This window comes from Rhodamnia argentea, chromosome 3 (genome assembly GCF_020921035.1).
Source record: "Rhodamnia argentea isolate NSW1041297 chromosome 3, ASM2092103v1, whole genome shotgun sequence".
Classification (NCBI taxonomy): Eukaryota; Viridiplantae; Streptophyta; class Magnoliopsida; order Myrtales; family Myrtaceae; genus Rhodamnia; species Rhodamnia argentea.
The window spans coordinates 9,227,863-9,250,393 of record NC_063152.1 but is presented as its reverse complement, the minus strand read 5'-3'; the positions used below and the strand labels follow the sequence as shown (position 1 = coordinate 9,250,393).

The 22,531-nt window shown below is 40.3% G+C and overlaps 1 protein-coding gene across 1 annotated transcript; it reads right to left on the bottom strand.

Annotated features, from left to right (window-relative positions):
• Nucleotides 1-2,273: 2,273 nt before the first annotated feature.
• Nucleotides 2,274-3,809, bottom strand: LOC125314080 (putative adenylate cyclase regulatory protein). Its single transcript, XM_048275531.1, has one exon. The coding sequence runs from the start codon at nt 3,807-3,809 to the stop codon at nt 2,274-2,276; it is 1,536 nt and encodes a 511-aa protein (XP_048131488.1).
• Between the last annotated feature and the right edge of the window lie 18,722 nt (nt 3,810-22,531).

Here is a 22,531-nt window from a genome sequence, read left to right as displayed (position 1 = left end):
AGAGGAAGAAGAGGAGCCACAAGTAGCATTACATTCCGAGAGTCGGCATTAGAAATCCAAGAAAACTATATCGATGCCCGAAAGCGTCGAGATGTTATTCTCGGGGGCCTAAACCTACCAACTCCAAGTGGGCATCAAGCATTTCTGCAACCGACATAGCTAGGCTATCTAGAATACATGACATCCCCTCCAATTCAAGTTTTTTATTTTCATGGACACTTTAACTGGTGTACACAGAAGGAAACAAGATGGCAATACAGCAGCATGGTACACTTCCCGTTGGTCTAGGTGACTATCAATTAAGTTAGGGAACTCCTTAGTTCGACACCATGTTCTCATTTAGAATTTCAAGCACTTCACCTTTATATTTGTCCAATTCTCCATCGGACGCAAATCGAGCTAGATTGACAATTACGGCGGTGTCTCCCGAGAGAAGGAAGCGTAGCACGCTTAGGAAGAGCGAAAGTAGTAAAACGAGATAAGGCCAATGACTCAAAGGGCACACCAAGCCATTGTTGAAGGAACGAACACGCCGAATTAAAAAGAGAACTTCCTCTAGTCGAAGCAAGCACCGGGCGAGACTTTCTCGTTTCGAAGAAATTACCAGGAGAGATTGTCTACGGCCTCTGCCAATTGAAGCCATGAAGCACCACCTTTGGGTCCCGCATGACCATCACCAAGAAATCCTTCTCCAGATTCCACCCCGCGATCTTCACCTGCCAACTAGAAATCGAGCAAACTTCACAAAACGGAGTCAGAATAAATGAGACAACCGCCCATTAGGTCACAAAAGAACGCCGAATGGGAGCCGAACCCGAGAAGCCAGCAGTTCATCGAACCGAAGCCGGAATGGAAGCACGTGCTACGGTCCTTCCTCGGTGCTGGAAAACCCCGAGGAAAGCTTGAGGCTAGACTTCCCTCGAGTCCGAGAGTAGCATGAATAAAACTACGAAAGAGGAACAGGTGGGAGAGAAAGTAAGGAAGAGAGAGACTTGATTACGGCAGAAGAGGCGGACATCTCCAGCTCTGCAAAGCTTCTGCTAAATATAAGCGGGGCAATGTGAGATGACAACATGCAAACATCCTTTTCTATTCCAAGGCTGCATTGTCGGACTTTGGAGAAGTTCAAGAAACATCGAGCTCCTCATTCTTTGATGATTTTGTTTCCCTTTAGAAAGGCCTTGCCAAAGCTCCCTTGCATATTTCAGCATCTACATCAACCGGTGGAATGATAACCGAATCCCGCCAGTGAGCCAGATGAAATCAATCCAGCAACTAACATCAACGCACTCCTAATAACACTCTCGAAGTTTAGGGATCCCTGTTTGTAAAACTTAATATTGTTTTTGAACTCTAAGGATCCGACTAATGGGGTATCTAACATAATCAACCACAGAAGCTTTGAGCAAGTTAGTACAGTGAATTCAACTCAAATTGCTTGCTCTTGTGGTATATAGTTTGATTCTTTCCTTGTCATCATTTGCCATTCATGCATTAGAAATAATGCAAGACAGTTTTCAAACGGCATATAGGATAAAGTTTCCTCGGGAAACTTATGGAAATGCTTCCCGTGTTTTTCTTTTCAGCAAGTAAATGAAATAACAAGTGCTTATGCACAATATAAGGGATTATTTCACAGTAGAGTCAATAATGTCAAACCACATTCTAGTTAATGTCTTGCTTGGCTCAAATGTTCGGGCATCTCACAGATGGCTATACCAACTCTACAGACATCAAGATGCATTCTTTGCGTAGTCGCCTTGGACTTTTAGGTATATCCTGGATCCGAAACAAATGAACATGGATTCAAACAAGAATCGCTGTGTAGGGTCCTCCATTTAGGATTTCTCAACCTATACAATGACATTTGGCATGGTATCAAATGCATGTATACATCAGTTTTTCTAAGATTTTTCCAGAAATCCAGAAACAATCAAACGCCACGAATAATTGTTTTTTTGCATAGGATGAAGGATCTTACCCAAAACATATGATGTGCTTAGAAAGCCTTTTCATCTATTTCCGTTCTCGGCATGATAAGAAGAATCATTCGGCCAAAGCACACATTAACTTCCATGTACATCCCCCCCAGATTCCTTGAATTCATGTAACAAAAATAATGATGACACTATCAACCAGGAAATGATAATGAGAAGATTATAAATCTTGAAAGAAATTGCAAATGACAATTGGGTAGTACATCTCAAAAGAGCAAAGGTAACTTACCTACTTTATGTACCTTTGTTAGAAAATGTGGATCATCTCCCTTATCTTTACTCATCTAAGTAGTCCAAAAAGTCTGATGCAAATTCTATGCTTTTGCCGGATGCAAATTCTATGCTTCTGCCACATGCAAATAGCTTTTTCACGTAATTTTGATAAACTAGCGTTCCAGACAATTCTGGAATTGTTTTGAGTGACTTGCATCCAGAAATATCCAATTCCGCTAGTTGCTCCGGTTTCTCGAGGCCTCGAAGCTCGGTCAATTTCTCGCAATCTTGCACAATCGGACTTTTCAAGCGGGTACATGACGACAAATCCGGTAAGAGCTCGATCGAGGAACATCCCGAGATAGCAATACATGTTAGAGATATTGACTCCTCAAGCCCCGGGATCTCTCGAAGTTCATGACAGTTTGACAGGAACAATTCTCGTAAATCATGAAAGCTTGACAAGTTCGGTAATTTTGCTAAGGACTTGCAACCTTCAATCCATAAAGTTTTGCGGGATGGGAATCTCTCTAGGCTCTGTATGTCTTGAAGCTTGTCACAGCCGTTGATAGTCAAACTTTCCAAGTAGTCAAAGCAACATAAGTTTGGTAGCCTTTCAAACGAAGTGCACCCAGAGAGATCCAGCTTTTCCAAGAACTCCAACCTACCAAGGCCTTGAATTTCGACTAAGCTTTCGCAATATCCAGCATTTAATTTCTTCGGACTATTGGATTTTGAAAGGTTCAACGTTTCAATTGAAGCACACTTAGAGATATTCAACTCTTCCAAGAACTCTAACCTATCGAGGCCTTGAATTTCGGCTAAGTTTACGCAGCCCTTAGCATGTAACTCCTTCATACTCCCGTATTTTGGAAGGTCCAGCCTTTCAATTGTAGCGCAGTTAGAGATACTCAAGGACTCCAAGCTATCGACGCCTTGAATTTCGGCTAATTTTGCGCATTCTGCAGCACGTAATATCTTCATACTCCCGGATTTTGGAAGGTCCAGCCTTTCAATTGAAGCGCACCGATCGATATTCGGGTTTTTCAAGCAATCGAGACCTTGAATTTCGACGAGGTTTTCGCAATCTTGAATCGTCACTACCTTCAGATCCTCCAACTTTGGAAGCTCCAACCGTTCAACCGAATCGCAGGACCCAACAATCAAGAATCCCAAATATTTCAATTTATCAAGACCTCGAACTTCAAGTAAATTCTCGCAATTAAAGACATGTAATATCCTTAGACGGATAAACCGTGAAACGTCCAGTATTTCAATAGATTTACATCCACCGACCATCAAGATTTCCAACTTGAAGGGAGTGTTTAGGGATTGTGGTAATTCTGATTCTTCAACACCTCTCGGTTGGGAGCATTCTGAATTCTTTAGTGGTGTTGATGGAAGCTCCTGGATGCACTCGATGAATTCACAGCAAATGACTTTTAGCTCCTTGAGACGGGTTAGGTGGGAGAGTGAAGGCAATTTGCGACTTCGACAGGTGACTCCCAAGTATGTTAAGCGGGAAGGAAGGTCCGGCAGACGTTGGAGCTTCTTGCAACTATGAAAATCAAGGCGTTCTAGGGATGAAAGATTGCACATGCTTTCTCTCCTTTCCCCTTTCAGATTCTCGCATCTCGAAGCACGCAACTCTTGGAGCTTTCTCGGCCTCCCAATACCATCGGGTAATTCTTCTATACCACCGCCCGCAATATTTAGAATTTTTAGATTCTGCAAAGATCCTATGCTTTCCGGTAATGCAGAAAGTTTTGGAGTGTCTTCTAGAAGGAGTCGCTGCAGCGCCTTCAATTCACCTATTTCTTCAGCAAGCCTCGTGAGGCTCCGACAGCTGCACAACTCCAAGCAAAGGAGGGCCTTCATGCCTCCAATTGAAGAGTCGATTTGCTGCAGTCCCGAACAACCATTGAGCTTCAAAACCTCCAAATTCTTAAAAGCCGAGAGGAATTCCGTAGTCTCCAAGGATTCACAATAGGAAAGGTCGAGATATTTGAGCTTCTTTGCCATCCGGTAAAAAGAAATGGTTGTCAAGGGTGATTATGATTAAAATTAAAAATAAAAAAAAAACATAAAAGGGAGAAGAACACCACGAAAGAACTCCACCCTTGCCATCTCTCATTTATCATGCTACTTGACAAATCCAGTTTAACTAATTCAGTTGGGTGAAAACTCACGGGACATTCTTCCCGTGTAAGCCGTCTTAACTCCCGCATTGAGTCCACAAAATCGCCGGTGAGATGAGGCCGCTCCATCCGAAGAAATTTTAGACTAGTCAAATTTTTAATTGTTTTTTCGTGTAGAAGTTGTCATCCGGCTCGGCTATTTTGCCAAAGCCTTCTGAGCGGCCTTCACTCGGATCAACGGCCTCGATCTTTCCCCGTTCCATATATGCAACGATTCAATTTCCATTAATATTATATCCAACTAAAGTAATCTAAAATTACCAAAAAAGTCTTGAGCCTATTGCAATTGTGCCGGTTCAAATCTAAATTTTTTTCTTTGTTAGTCGAGTCCTAAACTTTTTTACGTTTATGCCAATTCAATCAATCTCGCCAACTTTGACCGGCCGGCTCTAATGTGGCAATTTATAGTAATGATTGCTATTATATCAATTTTCTTTTTGTTTTTTTTTTATTATTTTTCTTTTCTCTCTCTCTTTTTCCCTTCTTCTTCTTCCTCTTGCTGGGCACGAGAACGGCAACCGGTGAGACGCGAGGGTCGGCGGCGAGGCCAAGCTCCCCTAGCAACGGCAAGGATGATGCCAAGCAATTTAAATCGAGAATAGGAAAAACTGACGGCGGATGTCACTTTTATCCCATGAACGAAAACATGTGTTTGAAAGGTAATGTTATTTTCGGCCCATATGCAAAAGGCTGTGCTTCTTTTTTTTATGATACTATGGATGAAGAGTGAAATGGATTCATGCAAAAATACTCAAGTAACTATATGAAAAAATGTACCTCTTCTAGATTCTGCAAAGACCCCATGCTTTACGGAAGTTTTCCTCCCAATTTTTTGCATCCATTAGCATGTAATACTCGAAGATTTCTCAGCCACCCAATACCATGGGGTAATCCTTCTACACCACTTTCCCCAATATTTAGAATTTCTAGATTCGGCAAAGACCCCATGCTTTACGGTAGTTTTCCTCCCAATTTTTTGCAACCATAAGCACGTAATTCTCGGAGCTTTGTCGCCTTCCCAATACCATCAAGTAATTCTTCTATACCACTCCAAGAAATATTTAGAATTTTTAGATTCCGCAAAGACCCTATGCTTTCCGGAAGTTTTCCTCGCAAGTTTTCGCATCCAACAACACATAATTCTTGGAGATTTCTCAGCCTTCCAATACCGTCGGGTAATTCTTCTATACCACTTTTCGCAATATTTAGAATTTTTAGATTCCGCAAAGACCCTATGCTTTCTGGAAGTTTTCCTCCTAAGTTTTTGCATCCACCAACACATAATTCTTGGAGATTTCTCGGCCTTCCAATACCGTCGGGTAATTCTTCTATACCACTTTTCGCAATATTTAGAATTTTTAGATTCTGCAAAGACCCTATGCTTTACGGAAGTTTTCCTCCCAATTTTTTGCATCCACCAGCATGTAATTCTCGAAGATTTCTCGGCCTCCCAATACCTCTGGGCAATTCTTCTATACCACTGTATGCAATATTTAGAATTTCTAGATTCTCCAAATGTCCTATGCTTTACGGTAATGCAGAAAGTTTTGGAGTTCTTGGTAGGAGGAGTTGCTGCACTTTTTTTAATTTACCTATTTCTTCCGGAAGCTTCGTGAGGCTCCGGCGGTCCCACAACTCCAAGCGAACGAGGTCCTTCATGTCTCCAATCGAAGAGTCAACTTGCTGCAGTCTCGAACAACGACCGAGGATCAAAACCTCTAAATTCTTAAAAGCCGAGAGGAAGTCCGTATTTTCCAAGTATTGACAACCCGTAAGGTTGAGAACTTTGAGCTTGTCTGCCATCCGGTGAAACAAATAATTTTATGCTTTTAAGGGGTTAGTCTAGAGTGATTATGATACACAAGAAAGAAAAATAAAAAAATAAAAAAAATAAAAGACACGTTCTCACCTTGAAAGAACTCCATCCTTCCCATCCATCATTTATCATGCCACGTCGCAATTCCAGCACAACTAATTCCGTTGCGTGAAAATTGTTCACTTCAAAATTCATGGGGCAGCTTTCCCATCGAAGCCATTTTAACTCCTCAACCGAGTCCTTAAAGTCACCGGTGAGATGTGCCCCTTCCTCCATGCGAAGGAATCTTAGACTTGTCAAATTCTGGAATTGTTCTCCTGTGTAAATGTTGTCATCTCGCTCAACTATTTTGCCGAAGCCTTTTGAGCCGCCTTCACTCAAATCAATGGCCTCAATTTTTCCTGTTCCCTATATCCAAAGATTCAATGTCCATTAATACTATATCCAATTAAAGTATTCTAAAATTACCAAAATAGTCTTAAATCTATTTCAATTGTGCTAATTCGGACCTAAACTTTTTTTTTTCTTTTTCCGCTTGAGTTTATGATTCTATGATTTATCGTTAGTCAAGTTATTTACTGAATTTGTCAAAGACGTAAGTGAAGCAAATGTAGAATTCATGATCTTAACACTACAATACTTACTCAAAGAGAGCAACCTCCCTACTTTCTAATCTCGTCAATGAAACATTCAAGTTGCAATAATAGTAGAGCAAGCACTAAGCGGTGGACCAACATTACTCTAACAGTAGAACATGGACTAAGTATGAAAAAGAAACGAAACGGTTACCTTATTTTTTTTTAGCACTTTTTTGACTTCCTCAAAGTCCCATAACCTGCTACGGTTACGAGGCTCCCGCCGGTTTTCTTCGCGGACTATTTCCCTACCGAGATCTCTCGGTTGGTCATGCATTCGGAGCTCATGATAATCCCCAATTTTTATCAACGACATGAATCTCAATACTTCAATTCCCTCCTCGGGGAAAAAGCCACACGCATTCCACATGTAGGATGCGATTCTTCCGTTAGTGCCAATGAAAAAACAAGCAATATCCAAGAAAATTTGCTTTTGTCCATCTTCTAATACTTCATAACTAATCCGCAACTTTTCTTGCACTTTACGAGGAGGCACTTTTTTTAACTTGTCTATTTTATCTCTCCAGAATGCTAGCTTTTGTCCGCACAATAATGAGCCTACAACCTCAAGGGACAAAGGAAGCCCTCCCGTGGTGGATACTACTTCATGAGTGAGGCCCTCAAATTCACTTGGAGGAGAGTCCTTTCTAAATGCATGTTTACAAAACAAAATCACAGATTGATTGTAATCCAATTCCTTGTGGTCATAGGTATGGTCCACCCCAAAATTTTGAAGAATATGCTCGTTTACTGTGGTAATAATGATCATACTTCCCGAAGAAAACCAATCACGCTTACCAACCAAATGCTTCAATTGAACGTCATCATCCACGTCGTCAAGAAGAAGGAGGACCTTTTTACCTTGAAACTTGGAGATGTAATTAGCCCCTTCATCCTCATTACGGACTTCATTTTCGCACTTCGATATATCATAGATTAACCGATTACGTAAGTTATGTGCGCCATTACGCTTCCATGATTCCCTTATATCGGCAATGTAGCTACGGTGCTCGAATTGATTGGAAATCTTGTTGTAGATGGCTTTAGCAAGAGTAGTCTTACCAATGCCTCCCATTCCATGGATGCCAAGAAATAGGGTGGCATCAGATTTTTTAGTATCCATAACTTCCATGACCTCCTTCACATGACGATCAATTCCGACCAAATTCTCGGAGAGAACCAGCTCAAAATTTTTCTTCAACTCCCTCAACACTTTCCGGACAATCGATTCTACCAAGTCCGCTTCATACCCGTCAAATGTGAGAATAGTTCAGTTATGTGGCAACAATAATTTTATGTTGTTTATCAAATGAGAACACAATAATAAATAAATCTGCGGATTGATTGAAAAACTTTAAAACTCATTTTTGTCACACCTCAAGATATTGGTGGTTGCTTCACATGGCGTGCCCAATTCCACTGTTACTCCTAAATAATTTATTAAGCCAGAAAAAATTTGAGGGTATGAGTTATGAATATTAAATACTCTTATCTATTATGGATTGGAGTCAAATTTTAAACTGTTGTTTGTTAAAGATATGAGGGATGACGTGGACGTGACTTTGAAAATTTGTAGAGCATTTGAATAAGCAAAGACAAGTTATAACTTTTGATACAAGATGATTTCGGGTTTTGCGATACCAATCGGAAAAGTTGCTCAAAGTGTGATATTGTGAACTACCCGAATTGCGGTTGAGAGGATTTCTCCTTGTTTGCTCACTTCCACACGCTTGCGAGTTTCTACTCGTGCTGTGAATTTAGTATCATTCCAGATTTGTGTTCTTATCATTTGTCATTGCCTCCAAGGATGATAACAGATTGTACTTTATTTTCCTTTTGAGTATCTATGTTCTATGATTTTAACTGGTCTATTATTGATTATACACGAAAGTAGAAGAATAATTTTTACCCAAAATAAGAACACTGCTTCAATACATGCAGGTGCATGAGATAAAAATTACTTGTTGAAGATAGGAAATGAATTGGAAATTTTTTTTTTTTTTTGGTAAGGAAAATGAATTGGAAATTATTTGAACAAACATATAACAAAAAAATAATCCCTTTTTCCCTTCTTTATATTTTGCATCATCATATGCAACCAAAGAAACATTTCTTTTGTGAAAAATAATCTTAATAGCAACTAATCAACGATAATAATGACTCAATGAATGTAACTTGGGAAGATAAAGAAATACAGCTTTTTTTTGTTTGGTCGGAAAAGAAATATAGCTTTGACAATCACCATGCACGGTATATGATGTTGCGAGCTTTAAATAAAAAAACACCAATAAGTTGTACTATTAATCTCAAATAAATATGCAATTAGAAAAGTTTGAGATGAAGATTAATGTCGCGTACGCTATAGACATGATATGAAAATGGCGCAATGTTTAAAAATCTTTGGATATAAGAGTAAAAATTCATTCAGAAAATCTTATTGTTCAAGCAAATGGGATTATAATAACAAAATCTATAATTAAGTCGGTCATCCTTAAAGCAAAAAACCTAAAAAACAAAAAAAAAATTATAGAACTCATGCATTGCAGGATCTTACAGTTCTTTTATATACAAATAAAAAAAAACGAAAATGAAGCAGGTGAGAATGAGAACAACCAGTAAACACTCACACATATTATAAGAAAGTAGAGAATGCTTTGGTGAAAAATTTTACCCATCGGCATCGTATCCGTACAAGGTACTGACTTCACCGAGTGCTTTCTTCCATTTCTCCAAGCTCGTTGGGTCGAAAGAAGGCCTCTTAAGCAAACGCTCCTCATACTCATGAAATGCTTTTCCAAAACTTCCGCTCTGATATCTCACCTCAGCTGGTTTCACTTTGTAGAATACAGGCAACACCATTTGCCCATTATCATTCTTGCACTTCATTATTTGATCCAGTTCATTCAGGCACCAGCTGCTTGTACCATAACTCTCGGAGAAAATGGGGATCAAGATCTTACTGTTCGTGATGGCTGCTGTAAGCTTTGGTCTGATGTCCTCGCCTTGACAGAGCTCGTCGTCATCTCTGAAAGCACAAATATCGACACGACGGAGCCCATGGTAGAGGTGATCGGCGAAGCCATGCCGAGTATCCGGGCCTCTGAAGCTCAAGAACACCTCATAGCAGTTTCCAGGAGACGCGTTTAACGAATTTGATGTACCACCGTTAGTTTCTGTCTGAGACGAACTAGATGCGCCTTTGTTTATTTCTGCCGGAGATGAACTAGATCCACCAGATTTAGTTTCCACAGGAGACGGACTAAATCCACCGGAATTAGTTGCCGTCGGAGGGGAATTATTAGTTTCTGTTGGAGACGAAGTATATGCACCAGAATTAGTTTCTGTTGGAGACGGACCAGATGCACCGTTATTAGTTTCTGCCGGCAACGAACTAGATCCATCAGAATTAGCTTCTGCCGGTGCAGTCAACGAACCAGGTGCGCCAGTATCAGCAGCATCTGCTTCGTTTTTACGCGCACTAGCTTTCTTCTTATTGAGAAAATACAACGCAAGCCCGGGGAGAAGGATCAGTGCCACGAGCTCGGCGAAAGAATGCCCAAAACTGAGATGAAGCATTTCGGCTTTGCTCGGACTCTGCCCGTGATTTTCGCTTTCAAATCTGACCGAGAAAAAGCTCAGAATGCTTCTCTCAGAGGAAACAGGAAATGGCCTTCTTGTTGCCAGTTCTCTCTCCTGTGGGTTGATTTGTATAATGGGAACCAGTTGGCAAAGAGAATCTTGTACCCACAAGTCAACCACGCGTTTAGGGTCGTTGCCTTCATGTGCAGTACTAGTAGCTGTAGTAGCTCTGTAGCTGTAGCTCAGTAATTGCAAGAGAGTCTTCTCCGGTCCCCCTCCCCCTCTCTCTCTCCACTGATTCCAATAATCAATTAGATTTCCTAAAAAAAAAAACCAAAAAACAAATTAATAATTAGAACTTGTAATTAACTGAACCAATAAAAAATCTCTTTCAGGTGCGCGTAGCCGAGCCTGAGCCTCACGACGTGACCGTCTTTTTAATTTACGTGCCTTTTTGCTAGATTCGTTGCGGAATTTAGTAGGTATCACTTATATGGATATTTTTCTAAAATGGTGGACTTTCGTTTCAGACATTTTCGAACGGCATATTAAACCGGATCAAGCATATATTAGTGTTCCCTTTTTTTGGGTTCATAAGGTGGACTGGTCTCTCGTATAGATTTTATGAGCATCTTCTTGGACAATGTTCAACACATTGACACATAATAAATTAAAGTAATTATAGCACACAATATTGATGTAAAAAATATTTCCTAAAGCGTCTTATTCACTCATCGTGTGATGGTTAGTAATAGAGTGAATAGTTGAAGTCATCAAATTAAAAGTAGATAAACCACATCTTGCTTAAGTACTAATTAGAAGATGAGATGCACCCTCATCCTTTTTTATCTATGGAGACTTCCCAAAAGATATCTAAACAATGGAGAGCATATTCCGGGATAAGTATACTATCAGTGCCATAATTTTTGGACGGCGCTCACTTGAGTGTCATAATTTTGAAAAATCGACTATTTAAGTGCTATCGATGATGTGGACGCGAGAAAAGCTAACGTGGTACTTTCAAAATGACTCTATTGAATATTTTAATGTACACATAAATTTTTTCCTTAATTTTTTTTATTTATTTTGTAATTTTTTTATTTTAATATTTTGCTTCCTTAGTTGGTGAGGGTCACCGGCAACCCTCGTCGCCCACTATTGGTGACTCCTAGGGGTGAGGGCCGCCTCGCCTTGGACCGGGGCCTGCAATGACCCACACCCGGGGTGTCACGGCCTCAATGGTGGGGGGCGAGGGCGCAAAGTCCCTCATCAGATATGGGTGAGGGCCCTCATAGCCCCGCCGGCCATAGAGAGAGCTGTCCCCGACCACGGCTAAGGGTGCGACGGCTCTCACCCATGGCCTACGAAGGTCCTCACCCACATCTAGCAAGGGCCTTCGCACCCTCGCCCGCCATTGCTTAGGTCGCGACAGCCATCTCCCGGGGCCGTCGCGGCCCCGCCGGCCTAGGGCGAGGCGGCCTTCGCCCTTGGGCCAACCGATCGTGGCCGGCGAGGGTTGCCGATGTCCCTCATCGGACAAGGTTGAAAAACCAACAAAAATAAAATAAAAATAAAAATAAAAAATTTTAAAAATTTTAAAAAAAAATCCTTTTGCTGAAAAATAAATAATAGGAAATGGACAGCGTATATTAAACCCTAGTGGCTTGATATCTCGATTCCTACGGTTTATATTATACTTTTAACACTTTCGGTGCGCCTTTTTGTCTATTAAATTAGTATAGTCTATAATGGAATATACTGAAATAACTTTCGATAATACATAAATTTTTATATACATTGGCTTTTTTTTGCCCGTAAACAAATACAATTGACAAATCTAAATATATAATAGGAAATGAACGACCACTTGCAACGCATCCGAACAAGGAACACGTTGATGCCAATTCTCACTCCCTGTGGGTTGATTTGTATAATGGGAACCAGTTGGCAAAGAGAATCTTGTACCTATAAGTCAACCACGTGTTCGTAGTCGTTGCTAGAGGTGGCCAAATGGACCCGTAGACCCGGAACCGGCCCGTTGACCGGGCCCACGGTTCCAACCCGGAACCGGAACCGGCCCGGAACCGCCGGTTCCGGGCCAATTCCAACCCGGTTTTATAAAAAAAAAAAAAGAGGGAGTAAGTTGGGTGAAAAGAGCAATTGGGCTTTGGAACCGGTGGTTCGGAACCGGATCTTCAAGGGCCGGTTCTGACGAACCGAACCGCGGTTCCGTCGAACCGGCGGTTCCATCGAACCGGCCACCCCTAGTCGTTGCCTTCATGTGTAGTATTAGTAGCCGTAGTAGCTCGTGAGCCGTAGCTTAGTAATTGCAAAAGAGTCTTCTCCGGTCTCTCCCCCCCCCCCTCTCTCTCTCTCTCTTCACTGCTTCCAATAATCAATTAGATTTCCTAACAAAAAAAAAAACCAAAAAAGAAATTGATAATTAGAACTTGTAATTAATCGAACCAAATAAATAATCTCTTTCGGGTGCGCGTAGCCGAGCTCGAGCCTCGCGACATGACTGTCTTTTTAATTTACGTGCCTCTTTGCTAGATTCGTTGCGGAATTTAGTCGGTATCACTTATATGGATGTTTTTCTAAAATGGTGAACTTTTGTTTCGGACATTTCCGAATCGGCGTATTGAACCGGAGTCAAATTGAGTAAACGAATTGAATGAATGCGAGTATGAGAGGGACGAGACGAGGGGGATAGGACGAGAGGGGCCCGCTTTTGCTTGGTACAAGCAACTAAATATATTGGATCATCGATTAAGTCACGGAAGTGTGCGCAGACGAGGCTCGTGGCATGAGTTCGATACCCAAGACATCTCACATAGAATTTCCTTTCTTTTGGTCCACCCTAAATTCCTAATCAATTGATGTTGAATCATCAAATTGATCCTAGTGCTCTGGACATTTGAGATTTTACACTTATGGCCTTATGTGTGTTCAATGAGCAATTACTAAAACAGTTGCGCAAGCAACCGACCAAACAAGAAAATGGATAGAATAATAAAATATACGAGATACCTAATTTATCTGATTCAATCAAGAGAGAGAGCAACGATGAATCTCACCCGACCGAAGCATGTAAACCTATTATCCGACTTATTTTCTTATTCTGTCTATTTTATTTTTTTGTTCGATTGCTTGTTTATGCAATAATTGGTATCAAAATTAGGTTTGGCTGAGTTGAAACATAACGAAAGAAGGAAAAGTGGAAAATCGACGGATTTAACGGAGATGATTTTGATTTCTGAAAGATTAACAAGCAAGCTCCATGTTTGATTAGTGAAGTTTCCTTTTTGGAGACATATATCTTAACAGAAACAATTATTTATGGTCATTGATTGTGGATCAACACGTCATGTGTCCACGCACTTTCTCATGTGGCCACCGACAAAATTCCGGTGAAGATTTCTCAAACACAATTGCAGATCTAAATATAATCAATTAAGCTAATTAGCACCTAATAACCATCCATGGCCATTAAAACTCGGGAAGGAACAAAAAGAAAGTATCTTCGGAGGCAAAATAAAGAGACAACTTGCCCTTCAATGAACTAACGAGTGGAACATCGTGTTTGATCTAGTTGCTTGGTATATAGCTATGAGTCGACTGCATTTTGTTAATATATTTAAAGCTCTTGATCCCACTTGGGAATTTACCCCTCTCGCATTGAAACTCTAAATTGATATGTTGTATTTTTTTCCCGAAATCCACGATATGGATATCCTCCTTGTTTTTGCCTCACTTTGGTTGAACACAAGTAGAGTCGGTCAAACATACAAGGTCAATCCCAAATGCAATCAAGGGGACCGGTGAGGATGTAGAATTACCTTTTTTTTTCCGGAAAGCTTCAATGTAGTAGTAATCAGTCAAATTTACAGTTAGACTGGACCTTCTCCCGATAAGAGAAGAAAATAGATTGCACATATCACTACCTCTTGTCTCTCTAAAAAAGTTCGCTTGATGATCTCATTTTGACAACAAGCAGCACATATTCTAGTCAACTTTTCTCTCTTATGATAAGGAACTTGAAGCACATACCGGAACAGGTTAAGTGCCCCAAAATAGACAACTTGTTTAGTCGGGTCTTTCCACTCTATGAGGAAGTGAGCGGGGAAGGAAGCAATAGAAGAAGGCCCACGCGTCACGTTTGCCATGGGCATGGTCCCTTACGATATATTATGTCCAAAAAAAAAAAAATTTGATGATGACGAATAAACTGCTCCATTTCCACTCAAACTCAAAGCTGAACGCCTTCTAGACTCCATTCAGCAAACTCTAGAATAGAGTTTAAATGCCTTCAGTCACAATTTGCCCGAATCAACTAGCTTCTCTTTCGATATGTGCCTTTCATGTCTTTTAAGCTTTGAGGACCAACTTTTCCAACATGAGCGCATCACTTGGCAAAAACTTTACTGGGGAAAATAGAATGCAAGCCCCGGGAGAAGGATCAATGCGACGAGCTCGGCAAAAGAATATCCAAAATTGAGACCGTGCATTTCGTCTTTGCTCTGACCCTACCCTTGATTTTTGAGTTCAAGTCTCACGGAGAAAAGAATCGGAATGCCTCTTAGGAGATAGAAAATGACCGATTGTTGACCATTCTCTTGTGATCCAATTTATACAAGGGTCAATATCACCAAAAATCCTACATTGGTACACCTATGATAAATTTAGCCCAGATTATTTTTTTACTACAAAAAACCCCAAACCGATATACCTACCCAAACTAGTACAGCTGTAAAAAATTTACCATCCGTTAGTTTTCGTTAAATTTTACTGTCAAATGTTGAGTTTGATGACATATGAAAATTGTCGTGTGTACACGTAACCCTCTACATGCTACATGTGTATCAATTTAGAATTTTTCTTGGTATTTATCCTTTATACAATGGAACCGGTTGGCAATGAGAATTGCACTAAAAAGTCAAACTTGTCAAGCTACATAATAAATTAGTAATTCATTCCCTGGAAATAGCAACCACATGCTTAGAGTCACGAGGAAATATTGGGTTACATGAAATATTCTAAGTCAACAAAATAACACTATATTAATTGACCGACATGTGTCCAGCGGGAGCCCGCATTCCATATTTTCCACATGATTCGGTCAAAAAGTGGGCTTTAGAAAAAGAAAAAAAGCGAAAGAAGAGATATAAAGCCAAAAGGGAGAGCTCACACTAAGAGAGAAAGAAGAGGAAAGGAGGGGAAAGGAAAAAGGAGCATTTTCGATCCGCAATATCCGGTGAGGATTAAGCCATGTGCTCGTCAAATAGAAGTAATTTTTGAAATTATGACACAAATTCAAAATTATGTGAAATTTGAACTGTGAAATCCAATTAGAATTATGAAGTCATGGAATTACATGAAAATCATGAATTATGACGTTGTGAAGTTATGAGATTTCATTGAGAGTTGATTTGAAGTATTGTTTTAGTTGGAGCAAAATTTTCGAACTTTGCGTGTGAGCTCCACGTTGCGTATAGTTTTGAATAATCGCTTTGTGCGAGCAATTTGTTATTGCCTGGCGATCCTTTTATTAGCGATTAAGCTTCGTTTTAGCCAATTCGGAATCGCGGTAGTATACTACTTGATTTTGATTTTGATTCTCTTTTAATTAACATGCTTACGAGGTGGTCTGCTCGAATAACTATGTTGTTGAGGCATTCTTAGCTGAATAGTGTTATCTCTTCAATAAGAAGGGTTAGACATTTCATAGATCGTTTTCACTATACTAAACATATATCCTTTTACAATATAATAACTTCTGTTAATCAGATACACAAATCAATACGAATAACCTTTTTACAATCCCCTTGGTAATTCTCAAACCATGTCACAATAATCAACTCTCTTTTCTTTGATTTGATACCCGATCGTTTGCTCTATGTGGCTTTCTCACGTGTGCCCCAACAATTTCTGTCTTTGTGTCTTTTCAATTTTTCCTTTTTACCTCTTCCACGATAATCTCTCTCCTCTGTTCTTTTTTTCTTTCTTTCTTTCTTTTGACGACCACTTCTCAATTTTTTTATTTTTATTTTTTATTAAAATTTTATCTCTTTTGCCGACCATTACGCTCTCCCTTTATTTCTCGTTCTTGGCGACGAAGAAAAGCTCCCCCCTTTTCTTTTTTCGAGCTCTCGTTGCAATGATCATATGTTGAAAAGTCTGCCGCCCCACTTGACCGTGAGTTTCGGTCCGAATGCTGAGATTGCTCCCTTGTCAACATGGAAACTGCACTCTCTGGAGTCTTGGCCTTGTCCTCAAGGTTCTTGCCGTTATTCTGGGCAAATTTGAGACAGGACATAAAATGTGAAACTTTTTTAGACAAGGAATTGCGGGTAGATTTAACACTAGGTCTAAAGTTTGATGATTTTTTTGAATTAAAAAAAAATTCAGGGTAAAATTACTTAAATTTGAGGGTTTTTAGTGACTATAACTATATTTTCTAAATAAGATCATGAAGTGTCCTTATTTTCTCAAATAATTACCTAAAGTGCCTTCATTTTCTCAAATAAGTGCCTGAAGTGAATCTTGTTTCAAATAAAAACTTGAAGTGTCCTTATTATTTAAGAGAAGGGCCTAACCAAGTGTGACGTCCTAGGCCCGCCACTTACAAGTACGCACTCTGCTTTAATCTGTTATTACATATAAAGTATATGGCGCATGCGGAAGACTATCTAAACAAGTGAGGCCAACATACAAGTGCCTAAAGTGTATGGCCTCACGGGGTTTCACTATCGACACCTATTATAAACAAACATTCAACGACACGTAACAAAGTCATCCGATTATAAAACCTTTATGTATATCATCCTTTTAAATCAAAAGGTTACATTGGGAGGACCAAAAGAAAAATCTACTCCAGAATACTATCCACAGTCACCATCGGCATGCTCCAGCATCGCCACTATCACCTGAAGACACAGGAACCAAGGTATATGAAAAAGAGTTCAACAATGAGAGTAAGCTAAAAGCTCAGCGAGTATAGCTCTAGCTAGCCAACCATTAGAAATGTCAATCACCCAGCAAATAAGACGTCAACCGCAACAATAGGGCAAGATCAATCTGGTAACAACCACGATAAGCAAAAGCATCAAGATCATCTGCTCACCCATGTAACGCCATCGCCGACTTTCTCACATGAATACATCGGTCGTCTTGCCCAACCGGCCTTGAATTCCTCTAATCCAGCACCTATAATACCTTGTACAACTCAAAATAACCACATGCGAATCAATTCGGGAGTCCTTCACCCGTCCAAATCGTTGATGACAAGAACTTCGCACGACCAACCACCAATCACCGTCCACCTTGACTAGCAACCCACCATTATCACGAATTCAACCCTCAAGAGCCCCAATCAAGCAGTTAGATACGACGTGCAAAACCAATTCGAAAGAGGCATGCCTAAGCCGAAGCTCAGCTCTCTCGGCCACCACTAATCAACGTCCAAGTTCAACGATCCGACCATTAAGTCCATGAATCCCACTCTCAATGATGTCAATCAAACCATCAAAAGTAATATGCAAAGAGAGGTAGACAATCCGACAATCGACAAGTTAGAATTTCTACTCGCCTAATGTCCAATAAGAAGGTTCTTTCTTTCCTCGCTGATCATGCCAGGTTTGTGGGTTGCTATAAGGTGATTCTTGACTGCAGCAATGAGAATAAATCAATCTATGAGAAATGTGGCTTCAAGCGAAGAAGGAAATTCAAATGGTTAAGTATTTCATCTAAGAATATACCCAATTTGTTCAGTTATGAGGAAGTAATTCATGTCTAACCCAAATTTACGTTCATTTTTCTCAATAATCTCTCCCCCGAGTTCTTGTTGATATGAGTAAGTTCAATAGATTTCTGCATTCTAATAATTCAACAATGACACATTTTTCTGCTGTGAATTTGGATACTTCGGTGCCCTTTTTAGTTTCATCTGTTCATTGACAGCGCCTTGCCTTTTGTGTTGATCATAAGTATAAAATCTAACTATTATTGACATGCCGTTTCGGTAGAATTTAGCATTGTGTAGAGACTAAACGTTGTGAATTAGGATAGCTATTAGTTTCCAATTACTACTGGATATCCGTATAAAGAACTATTCTAATCTCCCTAGTGAAATAATGCATAGAAATTCAAATTCGGGATGGAGAATTAGAATAGCGGTAGTAGAATAAAAGAGGAGATAATATAGCATAACGTGACAAGCTTTCCCACCATTCGGGTATTGAACCTAATGTTGCCTGAAGTACGTTTCATTTGGATGGTCAAGTCTTTCATCCAATCGCTATTTTGTTGGTACACCTCATCTTTGTTTTTGCGGGAACAATTATAGTTTTGATCATTTTAACTTATGCACTCTGTCCTGTTGGATTTTAGTTTGCACAATGGAGTCCACTTGTCATTAACGTACTTAATTTGGCTATCCACTTCTCCTTTTCCTTATTTTCCCCATTTTGCTCTCTCACGAACTCAATCAAAGGAACTACTCTGAGCTTCACCATGCGCGTGAAAATTATTTAAGAAGTCCAAAATTTATTGCACTGGTACAAATTTCAGCCATAATCCTTTCAATTTGGTAAATTTAGTCCTAAACCTTTTAACAATTTACCAATTTAGTCCTAAACATTTCAATTGTGTCAATTTAATCCTAAACCTTTTAATGAATCGCCAATTTAGTCCTTTTGGTTAATTTTGGCCGAAAATCCTAACGTGACAACCCAATTAAGGCTGACTGTCCTACATGACATGATTAACACCGACTTAAATAATATTTTTTATTTTTATATATTTTTAGAACTTTTTATTATTTATTATTTTATTTTTCTTCACAACGCTAGCAAAGCCGATGGCCCCTAGGCGAGGATCGGGGCCCTTGCTCTGCTCGGGGCCGCGACCCTTATCTAGGCCCTTGCGAGCCATACCGAGGGCGGGTTGAGTGCTGTGACCCCCTCAATGTCCTCAAGCAATCACATGTGGTCCATTCTCATCTGTCGGGTTCGTTGTACCTCGCCGTCATGTCCTCACCTCATTGCCTTACTATTTCTCCTAGGATTTTTTCCCTGCACCTTGCCGGCATAAGCCCCCAAACCCATATAAACTACATCGCACACTCCACCCGCCGACCATTTTTGTCTCTCTGCCACGCACATTCTATCCCTCATTGTGTCTCTCTCTAGTGCTTCTTCACCGAAAGGTGAAAAAATCGATGAACGATGAGCGATTCCCAAAATCTCCTCATGGTTCTTCCGATCGAGGAAGAACTAAAAGTAGGGCTCTATTTGGTGCTGGATCATTTTTTTTTACTGCGTTGGAGTTTAAAACGCTGTCGTCCGTGATAGTTTGGAGGCATTGCCTTCTGGTCATTCTCCTTTGAACTCTATAGGTTCCATTAGATCGCCTGGATTCCGGATTCACATTTCATGTATAGGGTTAGACGGAACCGAAAAACGTCACCCTTTATGTTTAGTACTGAATTGGTACAAGTATAATTTAAAATGTAGTGTCTTTGCCGCTTGCCATCGACCAATCTCGGAACCCCAAACATCACCTTGAGTCATTGACCAGAGCCCTAACCCCCAACTCTCTCTGTATCAATCTTTTTGGACGAGTTCTAGACGTCAATTCCAAAGTCGGCAAGCCCATATCTGGTGTTGCTTGCCTTGGGCGACCCAGATTTGGTGCAAGCGACCCATGATGCTGTTGGTAGTAGCAGTGGCCACATCAGCACAGCTCTAGAGGATGGAGACACGAGGTTCAACAAGGACTCGATAAACAACAATGGACGGCGAGCAACCGCTTGAAGACACGATCGCGAGGTACAATGGCAATGAGGGACAGCTTGTCGACGCGAGGCATTGTTAATGGCGGTTCGTAGTGGAGCTTCAAGGAAGCCTGTCATGTCATGAAACAATACTGTGGCGGGAGACATTGGGGAAGATTAAGGATTCGAGCGTTTTTTCTATTTACGCTTAAGAAGCGAAAGTTAAAAAATCAACTTCTGCTTTAGAAATTGATTTTTGATCAGAGAAACACCTTTGATAATAGGATAAAATTTCTGCTTATCAAATAGAAATTCGATTGATAACGGTTGAAAATTTCTACTTCCGGAATATTATTAACATAAAATATTCTATGAAAAATGATTGATTCTAACCCAAAATGCATGTTATTCAAGAAAAAATAAATTCAAATATTGACTAATTTAAGTATAATTCATCATTTAATTATTTATGTCAATGCGGACCAAATTATGGGTCTTGCTCATGCTTCTTTTACTTCGTTGAAGCAGAAGGAGTCGGTATGTGGGGGCTACCTCAATTTCCTAGTACCTGCATTGTTCTTGGAGCATGCCTGATTGGGTAAAACTTTCAGCTCTCTGTCGACACAGATCAAAGGAAAGATGCAGAAGCTCCATCAAAGCAGTAGCATCGACATTCATCATGTCTGAGGATCAGTCTTGTGTTTCTCAGAGAAAAAGACAAAGGGTGGTTGTGGTTGCTCCCTTTTGACGATGCAAATTTTTAGTAACATCCAGAAAAATAAGGATTTTGCATGCTCATGAAATACTCAAGAGAAGCGTGTCCCCCAGTGAAGACATTTGGACAGAGAATTCCACTTAATCTTTCCTCTGGTGTGGGGTGATCTCAGTACAGGATGATGTATGAACATAGACTCAAAACATTCCAAGAATATCAATAGCAAAATTTAAAGAATACCAACACGAACATCAGCTGAAAAATGAAACTCCACATTTCATGGTCGATAATTATTCTTTCCTATGAGGAAAACATGATGAATACACTAAAAGTGAAGAATCCGCCAGTCCATAATTCAAAAATTGCCAGGTTCAGCCTTAAAACTCAAGTAGGCATTCCCATAATAACATAAACTTGTAACCTTCATAATCGTCATCATCATCCTTAGATATCAGAATCACTAAAGCTATAGAAAACCAACAAGGAAATATATGCCAAGGCCAAATTGAGTTGATGACGATGCTGCTGGTACAAAAGGGAAGTCATCCATTTCCTTCCCTCAGAAAATCTTGAAGAGCAGACCACCGTGAGTAGCAAAGAAGGGAGCAAACACGAACGACTCCACTGCCATTAGCTTGATGAGGATGTTGAGCGATGGGCCTGAAGTGTCCTTCAGAGGATCGCCAATGGTATCTCCAATAAGAGTAGTCTTGTGAGGCTCCGATCCTTTAGGGCCAAGGGTCCTCGCATGCTCCGAAGCACCAGCCTGAAAGCAAATTTCAAGATATTAAGGAAAAAGATCTATGCAGTCACACAACTTTGCTTAGCAGGTCACTGAATAACCACAGACAAATATATGCTAACTTTCAAACAGTTGGAGCAATTGCATATCTCAATGTAATTCTTTGCATTGTCCGATCAGCATTTTGAAGTATCTCAAGGACCGACCGCTGCTTAGGGCTTGTTTAGCGTATCTTCAAGCTGACCCTAGAATAAAGAGAGAGTATGGCAAGGCTCCTGGTTCGGCCTCAATGGGAAAATAAAATGGAGCACCATGCTCCCCCAGTGTGGGATGTCGAAATTGCAATCTGTTTAGAACCAAGGCCAATGAATAATTTTCATCAAGGAAAAAACCACAATCAAACGATACAAACCGATGTGAAGCTCCAACATTGTCATAGAGATCATGATAAGAGCATTAATCAGCAAACCTAGTTTACCTACAGATTTTGTTCAACGACGAAGAAACTACATCTTCTGAACAAGCAGTCTATGAAGAGCTATAACTTGAGCAACGTAAACTATCAAAACAGACACGCATCTTATTTCCATAAGAATTAACTGAACACCAGAAACAAGAGCACCAGGTGGAATCATCTCCTTGAGAGATGCATCAGTTGAAATTTTGATGCATCTAGCATAGTTAGCCTTTGCATGACCCTCCATGAGCCTTGGAATGCTGTTAAACTGCCTGCGGACCTCCTCAACCATCTTCAATGCTGCCCTTCCCACACTTTCCATGGTCATAGCAGAGAACTGGTAAGGAAGCATGGCACCCACAAGCAAACCGATGAAGACCTTTGGTGTCAGGACATCAACGGTAGAA